The sequence below is a fragment of the Tiliqua scincoides genome, chromosome 2 (assembly GCF_035046505.1).
Source record: "Tiliqua scincoides isolate rTilSci1 chromosome 2, rTilSci1.hap2, whole genome shotgun sequence".
Classification (NCBI taxonomy): Eukaryota; Metazoa; Chordata; class Lepidosauria; order Squamata; family Scincidae; genus Tiliqua; species Tiliqua scincoides.
Genome location: NC_089822.1, coordinates 126,982,325 through 127,003,317, shown reverse-complemented (window position 1 = coordinate 127,003,317; position 20,993 = coordinate 126,982,325). Strand labels below are relative to the sequence as shown.

Below are 20,993 nucleotides of genomic sequence, written 5' to 3'. Positions count from 1 at the left end.
CTCTCTCTCTCTCTCTCTCTCTCTCTCTCTCTCTCACACACACACACACACACACACACACACACACAAGCTTTTCCTTTGATAAAAGTTAACTCTTCTTCCCCCCCCCCCAGTATGACTTCATCAGTGGTGAATGATTATGGAGAGAGGGATTAGCAATCCTCAACTTTGCAACTGAGAGTTTAAAGTGTAGATTCAGTAAGGGGGGAGGGGGCAGAAAAAACCCTTTCAATGGCTTGAGAAACAAAGGTACAGGCTTCTGCAGGCTGCCCCCCCTCTCTTTAAAAAGATCACTCCCCCCTTCCCCTAGCTTGTCCAGCTTCATCTGTGGGGAGATGGGAAGGGGGTTAGCAAGCTGGGCTTCCCAAGGAGTGCTTGAAGTTTATATACAGTAGGAAAGGTGGGAAGGGGGAACAAGAAGGAAAGAGGGGATGGACTCAGCCCTTTCAAATGACTGCTTCTCCCCCTCCCGCACACACAGCTCATTGTCTCCTGCATGTCCTGCTTCTCCAGAGGGGAGCTGCCCCTCCCGCCTTATTGATGCCTCCATGGGCGCTGGTGCTGAGCGAGGGGGGGCTGCTGATGGCTGCTGTGGCAGATGCCCCTGCCCTGCCCTGCCCAGCCCAGCCCATCCTGCAGCTGGACGACAGCCTGAAGGAGCACATGGAGCGCAGCCGCAGGCAGCTGTGAACACTCAGCAACAGCCCCAGCCTGCACAACGCCTCCTCTCCAAAGATCACTTTCTTTCTTTCACTTTCCCACTTTCCTACTGCTCGCTCCCTCCTCCCTCCTTCTAGGCGAGTATCTACAGCGCTTAAAATCTCTCAACGAGTCGCTATATATTCTATTTTTGTCTTTTTAAATCCAGTTTGGATTCGTTGCTATTTCAAGCAGTTTTATCCACCTGGATAATTAGGAACCCAATCCTGCGCTCGGCGGCACGGCTCCGTGCCACCGAGCCAGTTGCAAACGTGCCATAAGGCAGTTCACAGAGCTCGCCACTGGGCTCCTGCCGGTGCTAGCCCAGCTCCGGCGCAGCTTGGTGGTCTCCTGGACTGCAGAAGGCAGGACAAATGTCCCCTTCTCCCAAGGTGCCTCCCGTGGTAGCACAGGAGGCGCTGGATTTGGCAGCAGCCCTCCTGGGTGCCCCGGGCAGCTCAGGATTGGATTGGGCTGTAAGAGTATATTTTGCATTTTATCTGTTCCCATATCCAAATTAAAGATCTTCTTAAAATGTGTTGTCCATTTTATCCATGCTGTTTAACTTCATCATAAAACAGGAATATGTGCCAGCCTATTTGTAAATCACGGGCTTCTAATATTAAAATTTTGGAATTCCCCAGTCTTTTATGCAGTTTAAGGCTGCTGCTTGGTAATATAATTCCCAGATTGGTAATCCAAATCCTGCTCTCTCTTTTTTTTTTTATCATCTTGAAGTAATTTCAGTCTTGTTCTCCGTTTTTTACCTTGCCAGATGAATTTTGTAGTAATTTTATTCAATTCTTCAAAAAAAGTTCTCTTCAAAATAATTGGAATAGTCTGAAATAAAAACATTAATTAGTCATTTTTGACTTCTTGATTGGAACAATTCATGTTGTAATCCATGGCCAATACCCCCATGTGTAACCTGTGTAGTCCCAGCCCCTAGTCTAACCCATTTTCCTCACCTGTATCTGTAATAAATAAATAAAATAATATAAAAAGAAGAAAAGAAATAACCATGAACTCTAGGGTCTGTGGCTGCCCCCAGAGCTCTTCTGCAAGCACTTCCCAGCAGAGGCAGAAGCCCCATGAGATGTATTCCCAACAAGTTTATCAGTTGAAACAAGACTGAGATGTGGGTGCCAGGGCAGGAGCTAAAATCAAGGAAGACATTTTGGCTCTGATTATGACGTAGTGATCTATGTAAGTTCTGCCGGAGGAGCTTCAGAGACCCCTTGTCGACAAGCACCCCTAGGCTCTCTGCAAGGCAGGAGGATTGGTAATGTAGATCTCCAACAGGTTGGATGGCCAGAGTAAGTGGGACCACATCATGGGCTGCTGTCTGTCACCACAGCAGGAAGGGCTATCACCAAGTGGGGAGACTACCACCCGTTGGCGCCCGTTTCTGGACTTGGAATGACTGACAGGTGAGCAGGGCCGGACAGCCCTGGCTCTGGGCAGCACCCCAAAATGGTGCCACTCAGTCCTGGAAGGTGTATCCTGAACAGCCTTGCAGAGGTGACGCATGGGAGGGGTGACACTTGTGTGAGTAGGTAAGACTTTTAGGGTCCAACTAGATGTGACATTAATCTCATTGTTTGGCCCTGTGTGGGTGTTTGCCTTATTATAAGTAGTAGCTGCAGGGGAATCTGGTGCAGATCAAGACTTATTTTAGGAAAAGGAAAAAAACAAAACAAAACACCAGCGTGCCTCAAGTGCCTTCCCAAGGTTGGAGGTTCTCTGCCAAAGGGCAGAGATCAGTCCTGTGGTCCAATGTCTTTGCCTGGATGAGGGTCACTGCCCTAATGAGCGACAAAACCAACATTTCACATGGGGACCTTACTCCCCTCCAGATTCAAGAGGGTATCTCTGCTTAATATTACCTTGGGCCTGGGGTGCAGCTATAGCCTACAATTGCAGCAACTGATTGAGAAGTGGAGATGGAGGGAGGTTAGGGGAATACAACAGGTGGTCATTGGCTGGTCCAGCTTAGAGAACAAGAGAGGTTGGAGGAGTTGGTATTGCCTGGAAATGGGGTTAGCCTTGATGTGTGTGGAAGGTGTGCATTTTTAATACTTGGCCTAGAATCTAGCATATTAGAGTTGGAAGACACATTTGGAGGTCTTCTAATCCAACCCCCCTGCTCTGTGCAAGCACTATTGTCTTGGAAATAGAAAGGGTTGGAGGTCTAGGATAATTAATCCATAAAATTTGAAAACAGAAAACAGCAAAGCACCAGCCTCATAATCCTCTGGAAAGACTGAACAGATTAAAACAGCAGTATAACTGCTGAAACAGCACTGCAAATTAAAACAGCAGAATGAAAAGAGCAGTCTTAAAGCAGTCATAAAAAACCAAATGGCTTAGTCCACAGTGCAGAGGCTCCATGAATGAGAAGTGTGCCTGGACTAAAAAGGAAGAGCAGAGGAAAGCCCCCAGTGGCATAGCTAGTGGGGGGAGGTCCTCCCCAGGTACCAACCTTGGGGGGGGGTGTAACACCACAAATGCCCCAACATTGCTAACATCGCGGAGGTTATGAGTAACCCCATCATGTTATAATACCGTTGGAAGCGGAATTTCCAGCGGAATGCAATGCAAAAGACTGGATTGAAATATTTCCTTTCCGTCAAAAGTTATGGCCAAAACACCGGAAACAAAAAAATGCACAATGGAAAATGAAGCTGAGCATATCGCGCGTTTACTCGTGAGTAGGCGAACTTGCCATACTTCTTCGGAAAGGGCAGTCTGAGAGGAATCCAATGACACCAGAATGGTTCCTATCCAATGAAAGCAGCCCCCAAAAAACACCCAAGAAGGAAGTCACTCCCTCCAAGCAGACAAATGAATTGAGTCCTATGGAAAGCAAAAGTAAGCCACAAGGTCGCATTTACTTGCGAGTAAGCAAACATGCCTTGGCTCCTGGTCAAGTCAGGCAAAGGGGAATGCAAGGCTAGCTGCATGGTCCCCATCTGATGAAAGTGGAGCTCAACAAATGCTCCAGAAGGCAGCCCCCCCCCCACCAAGAATAAACCAGAGGCTTGAGCTGGTAAGGTGCACACTGGGGAGGACTGAAAATCTCACTGATCTATTTGTGTGTGTGGGGGTGTGTGTGTGTGTTATTGCAGGTAGAACCCCCCCCCCTCAAAAAGAATAAACAGAGGCTTGAGCTGATAAGGTGGGCACTGGGGAGGGCTGAAAATCTCACTGCTTTATCTGTGTGTGGGGGGGGGAGGTGTTATTGCAGGCAGGCTACAGAGAAAATTCACTTGGTGAAACAGGTGAATTTATTTATTCTCCTTATTTATCTGTTTTTCTTTAATTTAAATATTTATAATTATTTTATTTTGCTTGATGATGTCACTTCCAGCCATGACATCACTTCTGGTGGATCCTGGACAGATTGTCATTCTAAAAAGTGGGTCCCAGTGTTCAAAGTTTGAGAACCACTGCCTTAACTCAAAACAGGCCAATGAGACATCGGGGGGGGGGGGGACACCCTAGTGACCAAAATTCTGGAAATCATAGTTTTTAGGAATAATACCATCATGTTATATACCATTAGATGCAGAATTTCATCCATTGCTTGTGGGGAAATATTCACTGCATTTATTTTTCTGGCCATTGTTATTATTCATACCATCTCATGAGTATTACTATCTGTCTCACCTACCTCACAGGGTTGTTGTGAGGACAAAATAAGGGGAGGAACCATGTACACCACCCTGAGCTGCTTAGAGGAAGGGTAGTATAAAAAGCGAATTAATTAATTAAACAATATTATGGGGTGACAAAAATTTATGGGCCCCGAGTGTCAAATGACCTAGCTGCGCCTCTGGAAAGCCCCCTTTCCTCCACTGCCCCAATCATTAGCAAAGGAACTCAGCTGGTTGAAGAGGAGCAGATCAAGAGATGCCAGCAGAAGGGGAGGGGATTTCATCCCCAAAGAGCCGCCTGTTCCACCCATCTGTACTTTCGTATATAATCTCTTTTTTACTGGAAGTTAGAACTTGTTTGCATGCACTGTATCAAAGCAATTTTATTGGACAGGTTATAATTTTTAATATGTTGGCAGTGCATCTTTGACTACACTTCTTAATTTTCAGTGTTAAATGTTATACTATATTGAGCTGTTCCTGCATTCTGTGTTGTGTAGTTGGTGCACCAAAACTTTTTTAAAAATGACAGTTATTTACATCAAAATTATGAGTTTAAAATTTCCCGTTTTGTGCTCCCCTTATGCACTAAACCATGACATTTGCTAGAGCAAGCGACTTCTTCAAATCTTCCTCCAGAACTTCCTCCATATCTTCTGAAAGTGTGTGTGTTAGGAAATGCTGGTTTTTGTAATACCCTGTGATACCTTAACTGTTCTATTAGGTTCATTAAACAAGACTGGATTGGCAATTGATCTTTTCTCAGCTCTGAAAAATTTGGAATTTTTGGCCAGCAGTTGGAAGGTGTGTAATGCTCACTGCCCCACTGTTTCTGCCCAGGAGAGCAGAAGTAGTTATGCTCCACCAAGAACGATCCATGCTTTCTCTGTCAAGTATTCTTTTGTAAATGTCAGAGGAACTACTACTGGATCCAACTGTAGTTGCTTATTTACTGATGTGCACATGTGAGCACTGTAGTAGCAGGGACACATTCAGCAGTAGTTCCAGCAGTGAACTGCCAGTGTCCTTTCACCCAATGTCAAATCATGCTCTTGAACCTGCTGTCTTCACTTCTCTAGGGGAGGCCAAACACCTGGACCATATGGCTGCACTCATCCAATGGAAAAGACATAGGAAATAACAATGGTGGATTTCATCAGAAGCCAGGAGATTGATTGGTGATGGAGGGTTTAGTGGATCTTCTTTAAAGGGAATATTCAGTGTCCAGTTCTGGTCACCACATCTCCAAAAGGATATAATGGAAATGGAAAAAGTACAGAAGAGAGCAACCAAAATGATTACTGGGCTGGGGCACCTCTCTTACAAGGAAAGACTACAGCATTTGGGGCTCTTCAGCCTAGAAAAGAGGTGCCTGAGGGAACCACTGCTCTAATGTTTGCAGAGCTTCCCCATTTACAATGAGAAAGGGAGGATAACCTCTCAAACACCAACATAAGCCCACCTCCTAAATTGCTCTTTATACACCAAGAATCCAATGAAGAGACCAGCCCTATGTCTCCTGACTGAATGATGTAATCCTCAGGGTCACTACAGATCACTTTTTGATTCATTAAATGGTACCTACATAGCTGCAATAAGTTTGTAATAGAGTAATATCCTTGGTACCATCACTATTACTCCCTCTTCATTCACTTAACCAAAAGGAACACTGATAAGGGCAAAGTGCTTTTTGTTTTCACAGGTCAAAATGATTTCCTATTAGCTCATACCTAACATTACTGCCTTCTAGCAAATGAATACCACTTCCAAAATAAAGTCAGACTTAGGCCTAGTCTGGCTTGTTCTTTACAGCAAACATAAAGAGGATACACTGGAAATAAAAACCAGCTGAAGTGTGCAGCAGTAAGTATGAATGGAAGCTCTGAATAAAGGGGATGCAAGGGCTTTCAGGTGTCACTGGGGTTATAGGGCAATCCCCTGCCCACTCCAATGAAATTCTAAGCAGGAAGTCTCCAATTCATTGAGAAATATGTGTGGGTCAACCTTGACAAAGAGCAGCTAAGATGAGAAGAATGTGTCTTCTACCGAATAGATGGGTAATCTTTTTGTGTTCTGTTGACAGGTGATAAAGTCTGAGCTGCTGGAACAGATACATTCACAACTTAGTGACCTGTTTGACAAAGCCTTGGAAGAAGCTGCACAGTCCTTTTCCCAGCCTTTGAGGAAGGGCTCAGCAGAGATGCAAAGCAGGTGAAAGACCTTCTTAGTTGCTATGCTTACAACTCTCTTGCTGTCTCCAATCATCCCCCTTAGTAGGATGCATGGGCCTGGCAGTTTTCTTGTAACAGACGATATCACACAGGAGAGAGGTTATGGCAAGAATGCAGGATGACCTTTTCACACATGAAGTGATGAGAAATGCTTTGCGCAGGATAACAACATGAATAAAAAAATCTAGTGTCACACCCTTGTACAAGTTTATGGTGCAGCTGCATTTGGAATACTGTTTGTCCCATCTCAAAAAGGATATCGTAGAGCTGGAAAATATGCAAAAGGGGGGGGGAGAGAAAGCCACCTAAGTGATCAGGAGACTGGAGCATTTTGCCTGGTAGGGTCCTTTAAGTTGAAAAAAAAGCAGATGAAGGGTGGAGGCATGAGGATGATTATAAAATTCTGCATGGAGTGGAGAAAGTGGAGAGAGAGAATTTTTCTCCCTGCTCTCACAACACTAGAACTAAGGAGTCATCTAATGAAACAGAGGGCCCAATCCTATCCAACTTTCCAAAGTTGATGCAGCCATACCAACAGGGCATGTGCTGCATCGAGGAGTGGTGGAGCAATCATGGAGGCCACCTCAAGATAAGGGAACATATTTTCCCTTACCTCAGGGCTGCACTGCAACTGCATCAGTGCTGGGAATTTGGATAGGATTGTGCCCTAATTGGCAGATGTTTCTGGATGGACCAAGAGAGAGAACTTTGTCACACAAGCATTATACAGGTTGAGCCTCATTATTCGTGTGGGTTCTGTTCCCAGAACTCACAGGGATGGCAAAAAATGCACTAAAGCAAATCCATTTAAGAAACAAAGTTCGGGTGATTTAAAAACAGCCTTGCTGACCTTTGTGATGTAAGATAAGAGTCATTAAGAAGACAATCCATCAATCAGTCCTCCTCCAAGTGCTTAGAAAGGTGTTTCACTCAGCCTCCACCAATGCAAAGTTATCACCTTTCTTTCACTGCTGAGGGGGAAGGGAGGGGTCAGCTGGAGAGAGAAGGACTGATGGATTGTCAGCCAGCTGCCCTCTCTCTCTCTCTCTCTCTCTCTCTCTCTCTCTCTCTCTCTCTCTCATTAATGAGGCTATTGTCAAAGGACTGTTCAGTTTTTCAAACTGATTTTAAAGGAGTGCATTTTCCCCCTTCTCCAGCGACCAGCACATTCCTTCTCATCTGCAGTGGCTATTCGTGTTGAGTCAAATCCGTGTATACCTGTATACTCGACCTCGACCTCGACCTGTATACTTTTCTGGCATTTGTGCCCTATGTGGTGAATGGCCATTGGCTCAGATGGTTTTAAAAGAGAGTTAAATTCATGGAGGTTCAGCTTATCTTCCATGGATTTATCAGTCATGATGGCTAAATGGAACCCTGTCTTTCATGACTCTGCACCTCTGTGTACCAGTTCCTGGAGTGGAAAGGGCCTGTTTCCTCAATAAGAACATAAGAACAGCCCCACTGGATCAAGGCCATAGACCCATCTAGTCCAGCTTCCTGTATCTCACAGTGACCCCACCAAATGCCCCAGGGAGCACACCTGATAACAAGAGACCTGCATCCTGCTACCCTCCCTTGCATCTGGCATTCTGACATAGCCCATCTCTAAAATCAGGAGGTTGCACTTACACATCATGGCTTGTAACCCGTAATAGATTTTTCCTCCAGAAACTTGTCCAATCCCCTTTTAAAGGCATCCAAGCCAGATGCCGTCACCACATCCGGTGGCAAGGAGTTCCACAGACCAACCACACGCTGAGTAAAGAAATATTTTCTTTTGTCTGTCCTAACTCTCCCAACACTCAATTTTAGTGGATGTCCCCTGGTTCTGGTCTTATGTGAGTGTAAAGAGCATCTCTCTATCCACTTTATTCTTCCCATGCATCCTTCCGTACAATCTGGCTCGTCCTCTTAGGTCATCAGAGAAGGCCTTTTTACAAGTGCCACCGCCTAGGGAGGTACGTGGGGCGGCGGCAAGAAATAGGGCCTTCTCAGTAGTGGCACCAACGTTATGGAACTCCCTTCCCCTTGACTTCAGAATGGCTCCCTCTCATGAGACTTTTCAGCGGGGCCTGAAGACCCTTCTGTTTAAACAAATCTTCTAAGTTCATGGCCTTTTTAACATCTTTTCTACATCTCTTAGTATTTTTTACAGGCCTGATTCCTATGATCTGCTGCTCTATGCTCCTTTTACCTGATTTTTTATCTGATTACTGTTTTTATGATATTTGGTAATATGTTAATGTTTTTCTCTGTTTTTTAATATTATGTTTTAATCTATTTTTAACTTGTTGTAAGCCGCCCTGGGTCCCTTTGGGGAGAAGGGCGGGGTATAAATAAAGTTGTTTTATTATTATTATTATTATTATTATTATTATTATTATTATTATTATTATTTTGTATGTTTCAATCATGTCCCCCCTCAGGCGTCTCTTTTCTAGGCTGAAGAGGCCCAAATGCCGTAGCCTTTCCTCATAAGGAAGGTGCCCCAGCCCCGTAATCATCTTAGTCGCTCTCTTTTGCACCTTTTCCATTTCCACTATGTCTTTTTTGAGATGCGGCGACCAGAACTGGACACAATACTCCAGGTGTGGCCTTACCATAGATTTGTACAATGGCATTATAATATTAGCTGTTTTGTTCTCAATACCTTTTCTAATTATCCCAAGCATAGAATTGGCCTTCTTCACTGCTGCCACACATTGGATCAACACTTTCATCAACTTGTCCACCACCACCCCAAGATCTGATCTGTCACAGACAGCTCAGAACCCATTAGCCTATATGTGTTTTGATTTTTTACCCCAATGTGCATGACTTTACACTTACTTACATTGAAACGCATCTACCATTTTGCTGCCCATTCTGCCAGTTTGGAGAGATCCTTCTGGAGCTCCTCACAATCACTTCTGGTCTTCACCACTCAGAAAAGTTTGGTGTCGTCTGCAAACTTAGACAACTCAACCCTGTATCCAGGTCATTTATGAAGAGGTTGAAAAGCACCGGTCCCAGGACAGATCCTTGGGACACATCGCTTTTCACCTCTCTCCATTGTGAAAACTGCCCATTGACTTCCACTCTCTGTTTCCTGGTCTTCAACCAGGTCTCAGTCCAGGAGAGTACCTGCCCTCTAATTCCCTGACTGTGGAGCTTTTTCAGTAGCCTTTGGTGAGGGACCTTGTTGAACGCCTTCTGAAAATCCAGATATATAATGTCCACGGGTTCTCCCGCATCCACATGCCTGTTGACCTTTTCAAAGAATTCTAAGTGAGGCAAGACCTACCCTTACAGAAGCCAATGCTGATTCTCCCTCAGCAAGGCTTGTTTGTCTATGTGTTTTGAGATTCTGTCTTTGATGAGGCATTCCACCATCTTACCCAGTATAGATGTTAGACTGACCAGCCCATAGTTTCCCGGTTCCCCGCTCTTTCCCTTTTTAAAAATAGGCATGACATTTGCTATCCTCCAGTCCTCTGGCACTGTGGCCGTTATGAGGGACAAGTTGCATATTTTAGTCAAGAGATCAGCAACTTCATTCTTCAATTCCTTAATAACTCTTGGGTGGATGCCATCAGAGCCCGGTGACTTATTGATCTTTAATTTATCAATGAGGTCTGAAACATCTTCTCTTTTAACCTCTATCTGACTTAATTCCTCGGTCAGGAGGAGCCGTTCGGGCAGCGGTATCTCCCCGAAGTCTTCTGCCGTGAAGACAGATGCAAAGAACTCATTTAATTTCTCTGCCATCTCTAAGTCTCCTTTTATTTCCCCTTTCCCTCCCTCACCATCCAGAGAGCCAACTGCTTCTCCGGTGGGTTTCCTGCTTCTAACATATTTGAAGAAGCTTTTATTATTCCCCTTAATGCTGCTGACCATGTGTTCCTCATAGTCTCTCTTGGCCTCCCGTATCACTTTCTTACATTTCTTTTCCCACAGTTTGTGTTCCTTTTTATTCTCCTCATTGGGGAAAGACTTCCATTTATGGAAGGAAGCTTCCTTTCCCTTTACAGCCTCTCTAACTTGGCTTGTTAGCCATGCAGGCACCCTCCTGGACTTAGTCGAGCCCTTCTTCCTTTGCGGTATACACTTCCACTGCGCCTCTATTACTGTTGATTTGAGCAACCTCCATGCTCTCTGTAGAGACTGGACTCTTTTTGCCTTCCCTTTCAACCTCCTTCTAACCAGCCTCCTCATTTGAGGGAAGTCCACTCGTTGGAAGTCAAGGGTTTTTGTGAGAGATTTGCCTGGTATTCTTCCCCCAACGTGCATGTCAAAGCGGATCGCAGCATGATCACTGTTCCCCAATGGCTCAGTAACGTTTGCATCTCTAACCTGGTCCTGAGTACCGCACAATATTAAATCCAGAGTCACCTGTCCTCTGGTGGGCTCCATGACTAGCTGCTCTAAGGCACAGTCATTTAGCATGTCAAGGAATCCTGTCTTCTTTTCATGACCAGAACACAAATTGACCCAGTCAATATGAGGATAATTGAAGTCCCCCATGATTACAACCCTGTCCCTCCTTGTCACCTCGCTGATCTATTTCCTCATACTCTTGTTTGTGGGTTTCCTGGAGGGACCTGGGTGGCCATAGTTTGAATTGGGATGATGGACTTGTTGGACCTTGGGCTGGTGTAACCCTGCAGAGCTCTTCTTATGTTCTTAGCCTTAATTCTGGCAATTGTAAAAGGCAGTGGCATAGCTAAGGGGTTGGCAAATGCATTGGGCAACAAACTTTGGGGGGGTGGTAACAAGCTGAGCTTGACACTAGTGGCCAAAATTGTGAAAACCTTGATATGTATGAATACCATAATCTTATATATCATTGGAAAGGTAATTCAATGCAGAATGCAGTGAAACAAACCACATTGGAATATCTGATTCTTTCAAAAGATAAGGCCAATTAACTGGAAGACTTTGTATTTACATACTTAATAAATTTCATCTTGAGGGACGGTTACAGTATCTTCTTTGATCCCAGGTAGCAGATGCCTTAGTTATGCCACTAGTGAAAGGCATTGGAGCAGAGGCAGTAAAAACAACAACCATAGCAACCTTCTTCAGAGTTGCAACTGTTGAGTGAACAAGACAGGGAAAATATGATTACCTATCCTGAATTTTAAGGCAAGTAGGCGATTGGAATACATGAAAAGATACTTATTGCTGGGATTGTACGTTGCTCCTCACTTGATTGAGCAAGTGATCTTCTTGTTCAGTAGGGGATAAGATGCTCTTTTTCTGACTCCTGCTCACCCCTTGCCCAGAAGCAAACCAGGTCTGAGAATTAACACTAATCATTACCTTCGGTGGATCCTTGCAGAGAAAAAGGCCAGTTGCGGGAAAAACCGGAAAAGAAAGTGTTCATTGCCCAACAGTCTTTGCTTGAGTGAGTATTTCTTGTGCCATCTTGCCAGCTGTGACAGGAAAAGTGGGTGCTAAGAGAGAGAAGGTGGGAAATGGTGCCCAGTGATGTCAAAAGTACACCATATAAAAGTATGCTTATTGATATGACAGTGCAGATTGCTGCTCACCCAGGCAGGGCCATCCCAAGACTTCCTGACACAGGAGGTGGCTTGGCAAATGCTGCTTCCCCTCCTTAACTGATAATGTGCCAACCTCCTATTCTCCGATGTTCTAGCGAAGCACTCTCCTCCTGTCCACATTTCCTCTCTGACCCTCTCTTCCTTTTCTAGTCCAGGGAATGGAAGGAGAAGGAGGAGCAGCGGAGACAAGTAGGTGGCCAGAGATGGGCACCTCCAGCAATCTGCTGAGTGAGGACCCAATTCTATCCTATTTTCCATCATTGGTGCAGCTGTAATACAGCCCCAAGGTAAAGGAACACATGTTCCCATATCTTGAGGAGGCCTCAGTGACTGCCCCTCCATGGCAAGATGCAGCGCATGCCCCATTGGTACAATTGCACCAGCACAGGAAAATTGGATAGGATTGGGCCCTGAGGCAACCACTTCTGTTGGCCTGATGAATGGGCCGGCCCTGCACCTAGATCATCAAAGGGGCTTCTAGGATGAATTATCTTCTCATTTCTGACATGTGAGATGCTTGTTAAACAGGCCAGGCTGTTCAGCATCTTCTCTCAGAGGCAAGTAGCTTAGACTAGGGAGCTGAGCCCAGGAGAGTTCATAAATAGAGGTAGAAAGTACCCCATTGGCTCCTTTGTCACCTGATTCATCTTGAGCTGGACTGCTGCATTTTCTCTTCCTATCACTGGTGGGAACTGGTGTGTCCTGTAGCACAGCAAAACTAAAGTCAGCCAGTTCTGCTCCCTGTGAGCTCTCTTGGTAGTGCAAAGAGTGAGTCCTTCTACCAGAATTGCTCCGTGGTTCAAGACCCCTAACACCACAGAGTGTGGCCCACAACCCTGCTGCTTGTGGCAACAATTCTGCATTCTGAGAAGGGGAGTAATCTGTATTCTAGGTTATTAGTCAAATCCCTTACCCGATGTCATGTTTTAGAATACTGTTGGTGCCACAAAGCAACATATAATATACATACTGTATGTTCACTTTGCACATTTACACAGTTTACATATTTAAAAACTTATTTTTTAAAAATGGAGTATCTTTATTTCAAGCTGATTAAAGAGATATCCACCCCCCCCCCCGTTCTGGATAATGATGGGTACATGCAATGGCTTCTAGAGATAACATATAATAGCTCTGTGACCAGATCCAGCTTGCCATGCATCCCGTCTTACAGCTTACCTGATGCCAACCCTGTCTCTTTTCTTTTTTCAGTGAGCTGCTGGAAATCAAACATTTCCGTTCCATCTACCACATATTTGTAGCCTTTCTTTGTGTGTTTGCTCTCAGCACAATCATAGTGGATTCCAGCGATGAAGGACGGTACGGTTCGGATGTGGAGCTGAGGGCTGGGAGACTTTCCATTTTTGGGTGGCAGACAGACATGGGCTTGCAACACTAAGGAGAGGTTTGGGTTGTTTCTTTTAAAGCACTAAGGGGCATGGAAATCACCATATGAGCATCACTTTCCAGTCTCATGACCCTGTTGTCCAGCCTCTTGCTCTTTTCTTGCCCACTGTAGTATTTTGTTTCAATAGTGTGCTGATGACACAGTGTCAGTAGTATTCAGCACCCCTGAGAAAGCACAAGTGAAGGCAATTGTTGATGGCACCAGAATAAATATTAGCAGGGGACACCAATGCGCAAAGTACATTTGTGGGGGTGATGAACTTCTTGTAGCTTAGAGTTTAGAAAGGAAAAATAAACAGTGTCTTTTACATCAGTGTTCCCATCCTACAAATACAAAAGTTAGCCCCTGGGGAATTACATATATATATCAATGGAGAAAAAGTATCCATGCGTTTCCACCCATGCAAGATTTGCAACCCTGTGTTCACTCCAATCTGGGGATTTCCTTATGGCACAAGCTGCGCTAGGCCTGCCTCTGGTGCCGCCAGTCATCCTTCAGCAGACATCCTGTAACTGCAGGTATCCCAGCAACAGTTGCTTACCAAAAGGGGTTAACATCTCCCCTAATGGGCTTCCTGAAAACTTCCGGGTTCAGGCAGGCCCAGACCAAACTAGCAAAAACCTATGTAGAAATCAGTATTTGCTGATCAGCCACTAGATCAGAGAGTAAAGTATCTGGGTGAGGTTATCAATAACCCCAGTTCAAGACCACCGGTACTTTACAGTCCCTTGTTAATGGTCCATTAATGATCCTCCGCTTAGAGATTATGTTCATATTGCCTATTTTTGTCTTCATGGCTGCCTGTCTTTCTTCCACAGGCTTGTCCTGGACTTCGAGCTCTTCATCTTTGCTTTTGGGAATCTGCCCAGGGCACTCTTTACCTGGCTCTGCATGTTCCTCTATACCTTGCTTGTGCCCTACAAGTTCCTGCAGATGTGGGCCAGCGCCTTGAGGACTGCAGTACACCCTAGGCTCTTCACAGCCACCACAGTTGTTGTTCTGCTGGTCTGCCATGCTGTTATGTTGGGCTTCTACCCCATCTATGCTATGGGCCACTACCACCTGGGACCTGCCTCCTGTTTGATTGTCATCCTTGAACAGGTGCAGCACCTTGACCGTCCTGGACCACGAACATAGCTCATTGTGTGGGAAAGAAGTTCCTAAGCAGTTTGGGTGGGGGAGGGGCATGATCTTAAGGGAGAACCAAATCAGATCTGTCGAGTTTTCTTTTGACATGGTATATCCACGTGTCCAAAAAATAGCTATACTTGGAGATCTACTAAAACAAAATCCAGATTCAGCACAGAGGTGGCCCAAATTGTTCAATCAGAATGTATTTTGTGTATTAAGCAAAACACCTTAATATTGCCATTCTCCTGCTGATTGATGATCGGCTGGGGAAGCACACATGCATCATCAGTGAACCTAAACAGGATCCAGTCTCTTGCAGCATGGCAGAGGGCACAGTTCTTTGTTCTGTATGTGCTCCATGCTGGTAGTACTGTGGCAGCTGGAGTGAAAACAGAGGTTTCCCAGACTGCATTGATGTCCTTGCTGTCCTTGCCCAGCTTTACAGGACCAGGTCGAATCTTTGTGACACACAATCTCTGCTGAGCTGGTAGTTAATAGCTTAACTAGAATTGGATCACAGCACCATTCAAAGGAATGTCCTCTGTTTTGCTCTAGCCATCCAGAATGACTCTGAAGGGGAGGAGAAAAGACATCTTGCATGGCATGTTCTGGTGCCTTCAAAACTTGATGCTGTGACCTCTCTCTAGCTATGCTACTGCTGGTAGCTGCAATACCACCCTCTAGTCATTTGCAGCAAACTGCAGGCCAGGAACACAGGCAAGGTACCATGATAGAGAGTGATATCTGAGTCCCTCTGCCCAAATGCCAGGTCAAGATCACCAAATAAGAAATTTTTTATTTTCATCTTGCATCAATGTTTGCTTTCCTTCCCCATTTAGGTCCGTTTCCTCATGAAAAGCCACTCATTTCTGCGGGAGTCAGTGCCTCCTATCCTATATGCCAAGTCAAAAGATGGTGAGTTTCATTTTGGACTCTTCTGCATGGCTCTTTCCATGGTTCTCAACAATGGTGCAATTCTCCAATGGTGCAATTCATCCGATTTCCAGTGCTTACCAATCCTGCTTCCCACTCTTTACTGGTTCTCCAAAAGCCAGGGCTGGTTCAAGACTTCCTAATGCATGAGACATGTGCCACAAGCTGCCCCTGCTTACAAGGTGATGTGCCAACATTTCCCACTCTCTGGAATGGATATGGAAAAGGATGGAGCAGAACAGGAAGTGGGGAGGAAAGATGGGCTAGAGCATTGGAGACACTCCTTCACACTTCCTCTTCTGCTCCACTCCCTCTTCATTTCCCAAACCAGGGAGTGGGTGGACAGAGATGGGTACCCCACCAAGCTGCTGTGTGAACTAAGTAACTCAGTCTCATGGATGGGCCGGCCTTGTGAATGGCTACCAGAAATGAATTCCTCCTCTGCTTCTCAATCTTGCATAAAGCACAAGAAAAGACAACATCTTTCAGTACAAACTGAATTGATGCATGTTCTGCCAAATTCTCGACTCCTGCCGACCACGGCAATTTGTCCCGTCCAAATATCCCAACTCTCTTTTAATGCCCGCTTTTTGGCTAATTAACACCCTCCTTTTCCAGGAACAACAGCTGCAGTGTGCAATGGAATGAACACAGAACTCCTTATCTATAGCAAATAACAAGAATTTATTGCTACAAACACAGCCACTCCCTGCAAGTCCCCTTGTCAACAACAACAACAACAGTATTTATATACCGCTTTTCAACTAAAGTTCACAAAGTGGTTTACAGAGAAAAAAATCAAATAACTAATGGCTCCCTGTCCCAAAGGGGCTCACAGTCTAAAAAGATGCAAAAGAACACCAGCAGGCAGCCACTAGAAAAGACACTGCTGGGGGTGAGGTGGGCCAGTTACTCTACCCCTGCTAAAAAGAGGAGCACCCACTTGAAAGAGTGCCTCTTACCCAGTTAGCAGGGGTTTCCAGAGGCTTTCCCTCTCCAAAACTCCACTTAACTCCGGGGGTAACGTCTGAAGCCTCCAAGTCCAATCCGTCTCCAAAACACAGTCCAGTCTTCTGCAGTAGAGTTCCTCCTCTCCAGCAGTGTGTCTCCTCCAGCAGGGTCCTGGCAGTCCTCTCTTCCTGTAGGTCTGGGTCAGGTAGCCCTCTTGGTCAGCATCCGGCTTCTGGCTGGGTCAGCGTCCTGCTTGGCCAGCCCTTTGCTCCTTCTGAAGCTACCTTTTATCCTGCAGCCCCTTGTTAAATCCAAATCCAGCTCAGCTGTGAGAAGTCCAAGTTAGGCTCAGCTGAGCCATCTCTTCAGTCCATTCAAAGTCTCATCAAGGTCAAATGAAGCTCAGGTGTCCATCAGAGTCTCCATTGGCCTTGATTGATTACAGCTGTGGAGCCAGCCCTGCCCTTCCCAGAGCTGTCAAACAGCTGTCAAAACAGGGAATCGCTGTCAACACCACATCATCCACCTGATGATCTTCTGATCTTCCATTACAATGCACTGTTTTTTCAATAAGTGCATTCTTTCTCTTAGGGCCAAACTACAGGTCCAGTCTTGTTATATACGGATTTTTTATACACGGATTTGACTCAACACGAATGGCCCCTGCAAATGAGAAGGAATGTGCTGATCTCTGGAGAAGGGAAAAAAATGCATCCCTTTAAAATCAGTTTAAAACACTGAACAGTCCTTTAACAATAGCCTCCTTAATGAGGGGGGGGGCAACCGGCTGAAAATCCATCAGTCCTTCTCTTTCCAGCGGACCCCTCCCTTCCCCCTGAGCACATGAAAGAAAGGTGATCACTTTGCATTGGTGAAGGGAGGGGCTGAGTGAAGCACCATTGTAAGCGCTTGCAGGATGACTGATTGATGGATTGTCTTCCTAATGACTCTTATTTTACATCGCAAAGGTCAGCAAAGCTGTTTTTAAATCACTGGAGCAAAGAAACTTTGTTTTTTAAATTGATTTGCTATAGTACGTTTTTTGCCATCCAGGAGAGTGCTTGGAATGGAACCCACGTGAATAATGAGGCTCAACCTGTACATGTTCCATCAAGCATATCAATGTGCCCAGCATGTTTTGGGGTTTTTATCTACCTACTGGCAGCCAACATGTGTTGGGGAGGGGTGTTCAGTACAGATTAGGCCAGGGGTGTGAAAGCCCAGGGGCCAGATGTGGAAGCTTTTTATCTGGCTCTCAGGCTCTCAGCTGCTGAATAGTGCTGAGGCGTTACTGCTAAAAGGGCAGCCCCCATGAAAACAATAGCCTTTAACAATAGTCCTTTAACAATAGCCTCCTTAATGAGAGGGGGGGAGCAACCGACTGACAATCCATCAGTCCTTCTCTTTCCAGCGGACCCCTCCCTTCCCCCTGAGCACAATAATAATGAGGCTCAACCTGTACATGTTCCATCAAGCATATCAATGTGCCCAGCATGTTTTGGGGTTTTTATCTACCTACTGGCAGCCAACATGTGTTGGGGAGGAGTGTTCAGTACAGATTAGGCCAGGGGTGTGAAAGCCCAGGGGCCAGACGTGGAAGCTTTTTATCTGGCCCTCAGGCTCTCAGCTGCTGAGTAGTGCTGAGGCATTACTGCTAAAAGGGCAGCCCCCATGAAAACTGGGATCTCCAATATCTTGAAATATGATCAAGATTTGCATATTTTATCTTCTGTAATTTGCAGCTAATGAGTTCCTAAGTAAGTGAGAGAAAGTGTTTATTTTTGGTTATGACCTGTTTAATGCCATCACTTCCTGCCTAATGACATCTCTTCCTGACACCACTTCTGGCCCTTAGCAGGCATCATGAATGCTGTTCAGCCCTTGATATGAAACAAGTTTGACACCCTTGGATTAGGCCATAGCATGACAGACTTCAGTTCCATCCCTATCCTACTTAGCTCACCGCATGCACAGAGCCGGGATACTTTTTGATGAAACTATACAACTGCCAGGGCACAGGGTGCTGCCTGAACCTACACACCATGCTGCTGTGTGCTCATATGCAGTCAATCCCTTTTCTTAGAATGCAGCACAAACTCGTGTCTCTCTGCTTCTCCCTCTGTGCTCTCAGCTGCTTCTTTGATTTTTATCTTCCAGGGAAGGTGCATCCACCTGAATTCTCAACTTACCTGTATTTTCTCTTCTGCCCCACACTGATCTACAGGGAGAGTTACTCAAGGTGGGTCTTCTCTATACCCCTGTTGGTTCTTTGGAAACTTCCTTTATCCCCAGCCCTAGTGCAGTTATTCTGTAAGCCAGGAAGTGGGCATGAAATTGAGAAGTGGGTCCATAGGGTTCCCAAATACTTACAGTGTAAGAACCCATCCTGTACACCAGGGCTTCTCAAACTAGGGCATCACAACCCCCCAGCCAGAGGGCCCTGGCCTCTGCCTGCTTAAGGGGTGGGGGTGGGGGGGAGGCATGACGCAATCCCCAGAATTGCATCACTAAGGGGGACACAGGGACTAGCATGCACTTACCAGTCCCTGCTGCAGCCTCCCCGGGGAGCGGGGAGCCCTATGGGACCTTCCGCAGAGCTCCCTAGCCTTCTAAAAGTGAAAGCGGAGCGATTGCACTCCACTTCCGGTTTTGCAGAGGCAAAGCGTGATCACTCTGCTTTCACTTTCTGGAGGCTGGGAAGCCCTGCAGTGGGTCGCGCAGGGCTCCCCGCACCTCCAGGAGGCTACAGCAGGGACCAGTAAGTGCATGCCAGTCCCTGCACCCCCATTAGTTATGCGATCCTGGGGATCACGTTGCTGCCTCCCCCTGCCCCCGCAAAGAGTTAGTGTGGCTCAAACTCTCCCAGTACACTCACCCAATGTCTGCTCCTTTGTCTGCTGATCAAGTTCTTGGCAGATTTGGTGCTTCCCCCTCCCTACATTAACCTTATCCATCTATTCCCCAGGGACATTGCTGCTGCTGTTGGGTTTTTTTGGCTTCCTGCACTGTTGGCAAAATGCTTTTGCTGAGATGCTGCGCTTTGCCGACCACGCCTTCTACAAGGTGATGGTGGGGCTGGGGGAGAGGGCAGGGAAGGGATGGGGTTGTGTCTGTGCTGTTCGTTCTAGGCGGACCCAGTGGCATACGAAGCCCATTTGGCACCCAATGACAAAATTTAATGATAAATAATAAAATTATAAAATAATTATTTAATCCAGATTCACCATTCCCAACATATCAGAGCATCCCCCAGCACATTTCCCCCTCACAAAAACAGCATCCTGCACTTAGCAGCCCCCCAACACATATCCAACAGTTTTTGTTCCACTCCTCCTGAGACACCCCCCCCCCCCAAATCTCAGTTCCACAATCGCCAAAGCACAGGCAAGCAGCCTGAGTAACCCGACTCTCCCTTGTTCCTCCTTACAGTCACAGAACCAGGCAAGCAGCCCCCAGCAGGCACTGGCTTCTTCTCCTTTCTCTGGTGCTGCACGAGGTTCCCTCCTTGCAGGAGCCACCAGGAGGAGAGGGAGAACAAGCGCAAGCTCCTTGCTCCTCCTTCCAACTTCAGACTGAGAACAGCACCAACCAATTAGGGGGTGTCACAAAAGGCCTAGCTGTGAGGGAGTAGGATTTCCCAGCTCCCATCCCCTTCCCCTTTGGCCAGGCCAATAATGTTGTTGGTGCCGGCCAGGGTCGCTCACCATATTGGCCCGCATCCTTTCTTACCTTCACGCTGGCTGGCTGGCTGGCTGGCTGGCTCCCCCCTCATCCCTGGATCAGGGCCACCGCTGGCTGGCTCAGTGCCAAATTTTGTGCATGTCTACTCAGAAGTAAGCCCCATAATAGTCAAAGGGGCTTACTCCCAGGAAAGTGAGGATAGGATTGTAGCCTCAGCCACCTGCCCTTGGTGCTTCCAAGATCACTCCAAGAGTAGTTCCCACACTATTCAGCCCCCCCCCCGCATTGCTGTTTGTTGTGGGTGGGCATTTGCACCATTGCCAGAAGAACTGGCTGTGCTGTGGCTGCCGCATGGCTCAGCCTCTTCTTCCAGCTCCTCCACCAATCGGAGCTAGGACATGTACTGCCACACTACCTGGGAGCTCAGCTGCAGGCTGTAGCAGCTTTCAGAAGCCGCACAGTTGCAGCAGGTGCCTGCTGCGCTGCTGCCACCATATAGGGAGGTGCGGAGGGGCTGGGGGCAGTTTGTCACCCTCTCAGAAGGTGGCACCTGGGGCCGACAGCCCCCTTTGTAGGCCAGTGGCTGGACCTGGTAGGACACTTGTTTTCCTGTGTCAGCTTTCAAATGTTTTAAAGAAGTTTGTAGCCTTTGTGGTTGCAAAGAACACAAGACAGGGAAACATCTTCTCTTTTAACCTCTATCTGACTTAATTCCTCGGTCAGGAGGAGCCGTTCGGGCAGCGGTATCTCCCCGAAG

General features: G+C 46.4%; 1 protein-coding gene across 1 annotated transcript; it reads left to right on the top strand.

Moving 5' to 3' along the window:
* Positions 1–540: 540 nt before the first annotated feature.
* LOC136638778 (sterol O-acyltransferase 2-like) lies at positions 541–20,151 on the top strand. Its single transcript, XM_066612808.1, has 7 exons — positions 541–686; positions 11,910–11,975; positions 13,345–13,452; positions 14,359–14,641; positions 15,511–15,586; positions 18,713–18,794; positions 20,067–20,151. The coding sequence occupies exons 1-7, from the start codon at positions 541–543 to the stop codon at positions 20,149–20,151; spliced, it is 846 nt and encodes a 281-aa protein (XP_066468905.1).
* The last annotated feature ends 842 nt before the right edge of the window (positions 20,152–20,993 follow it).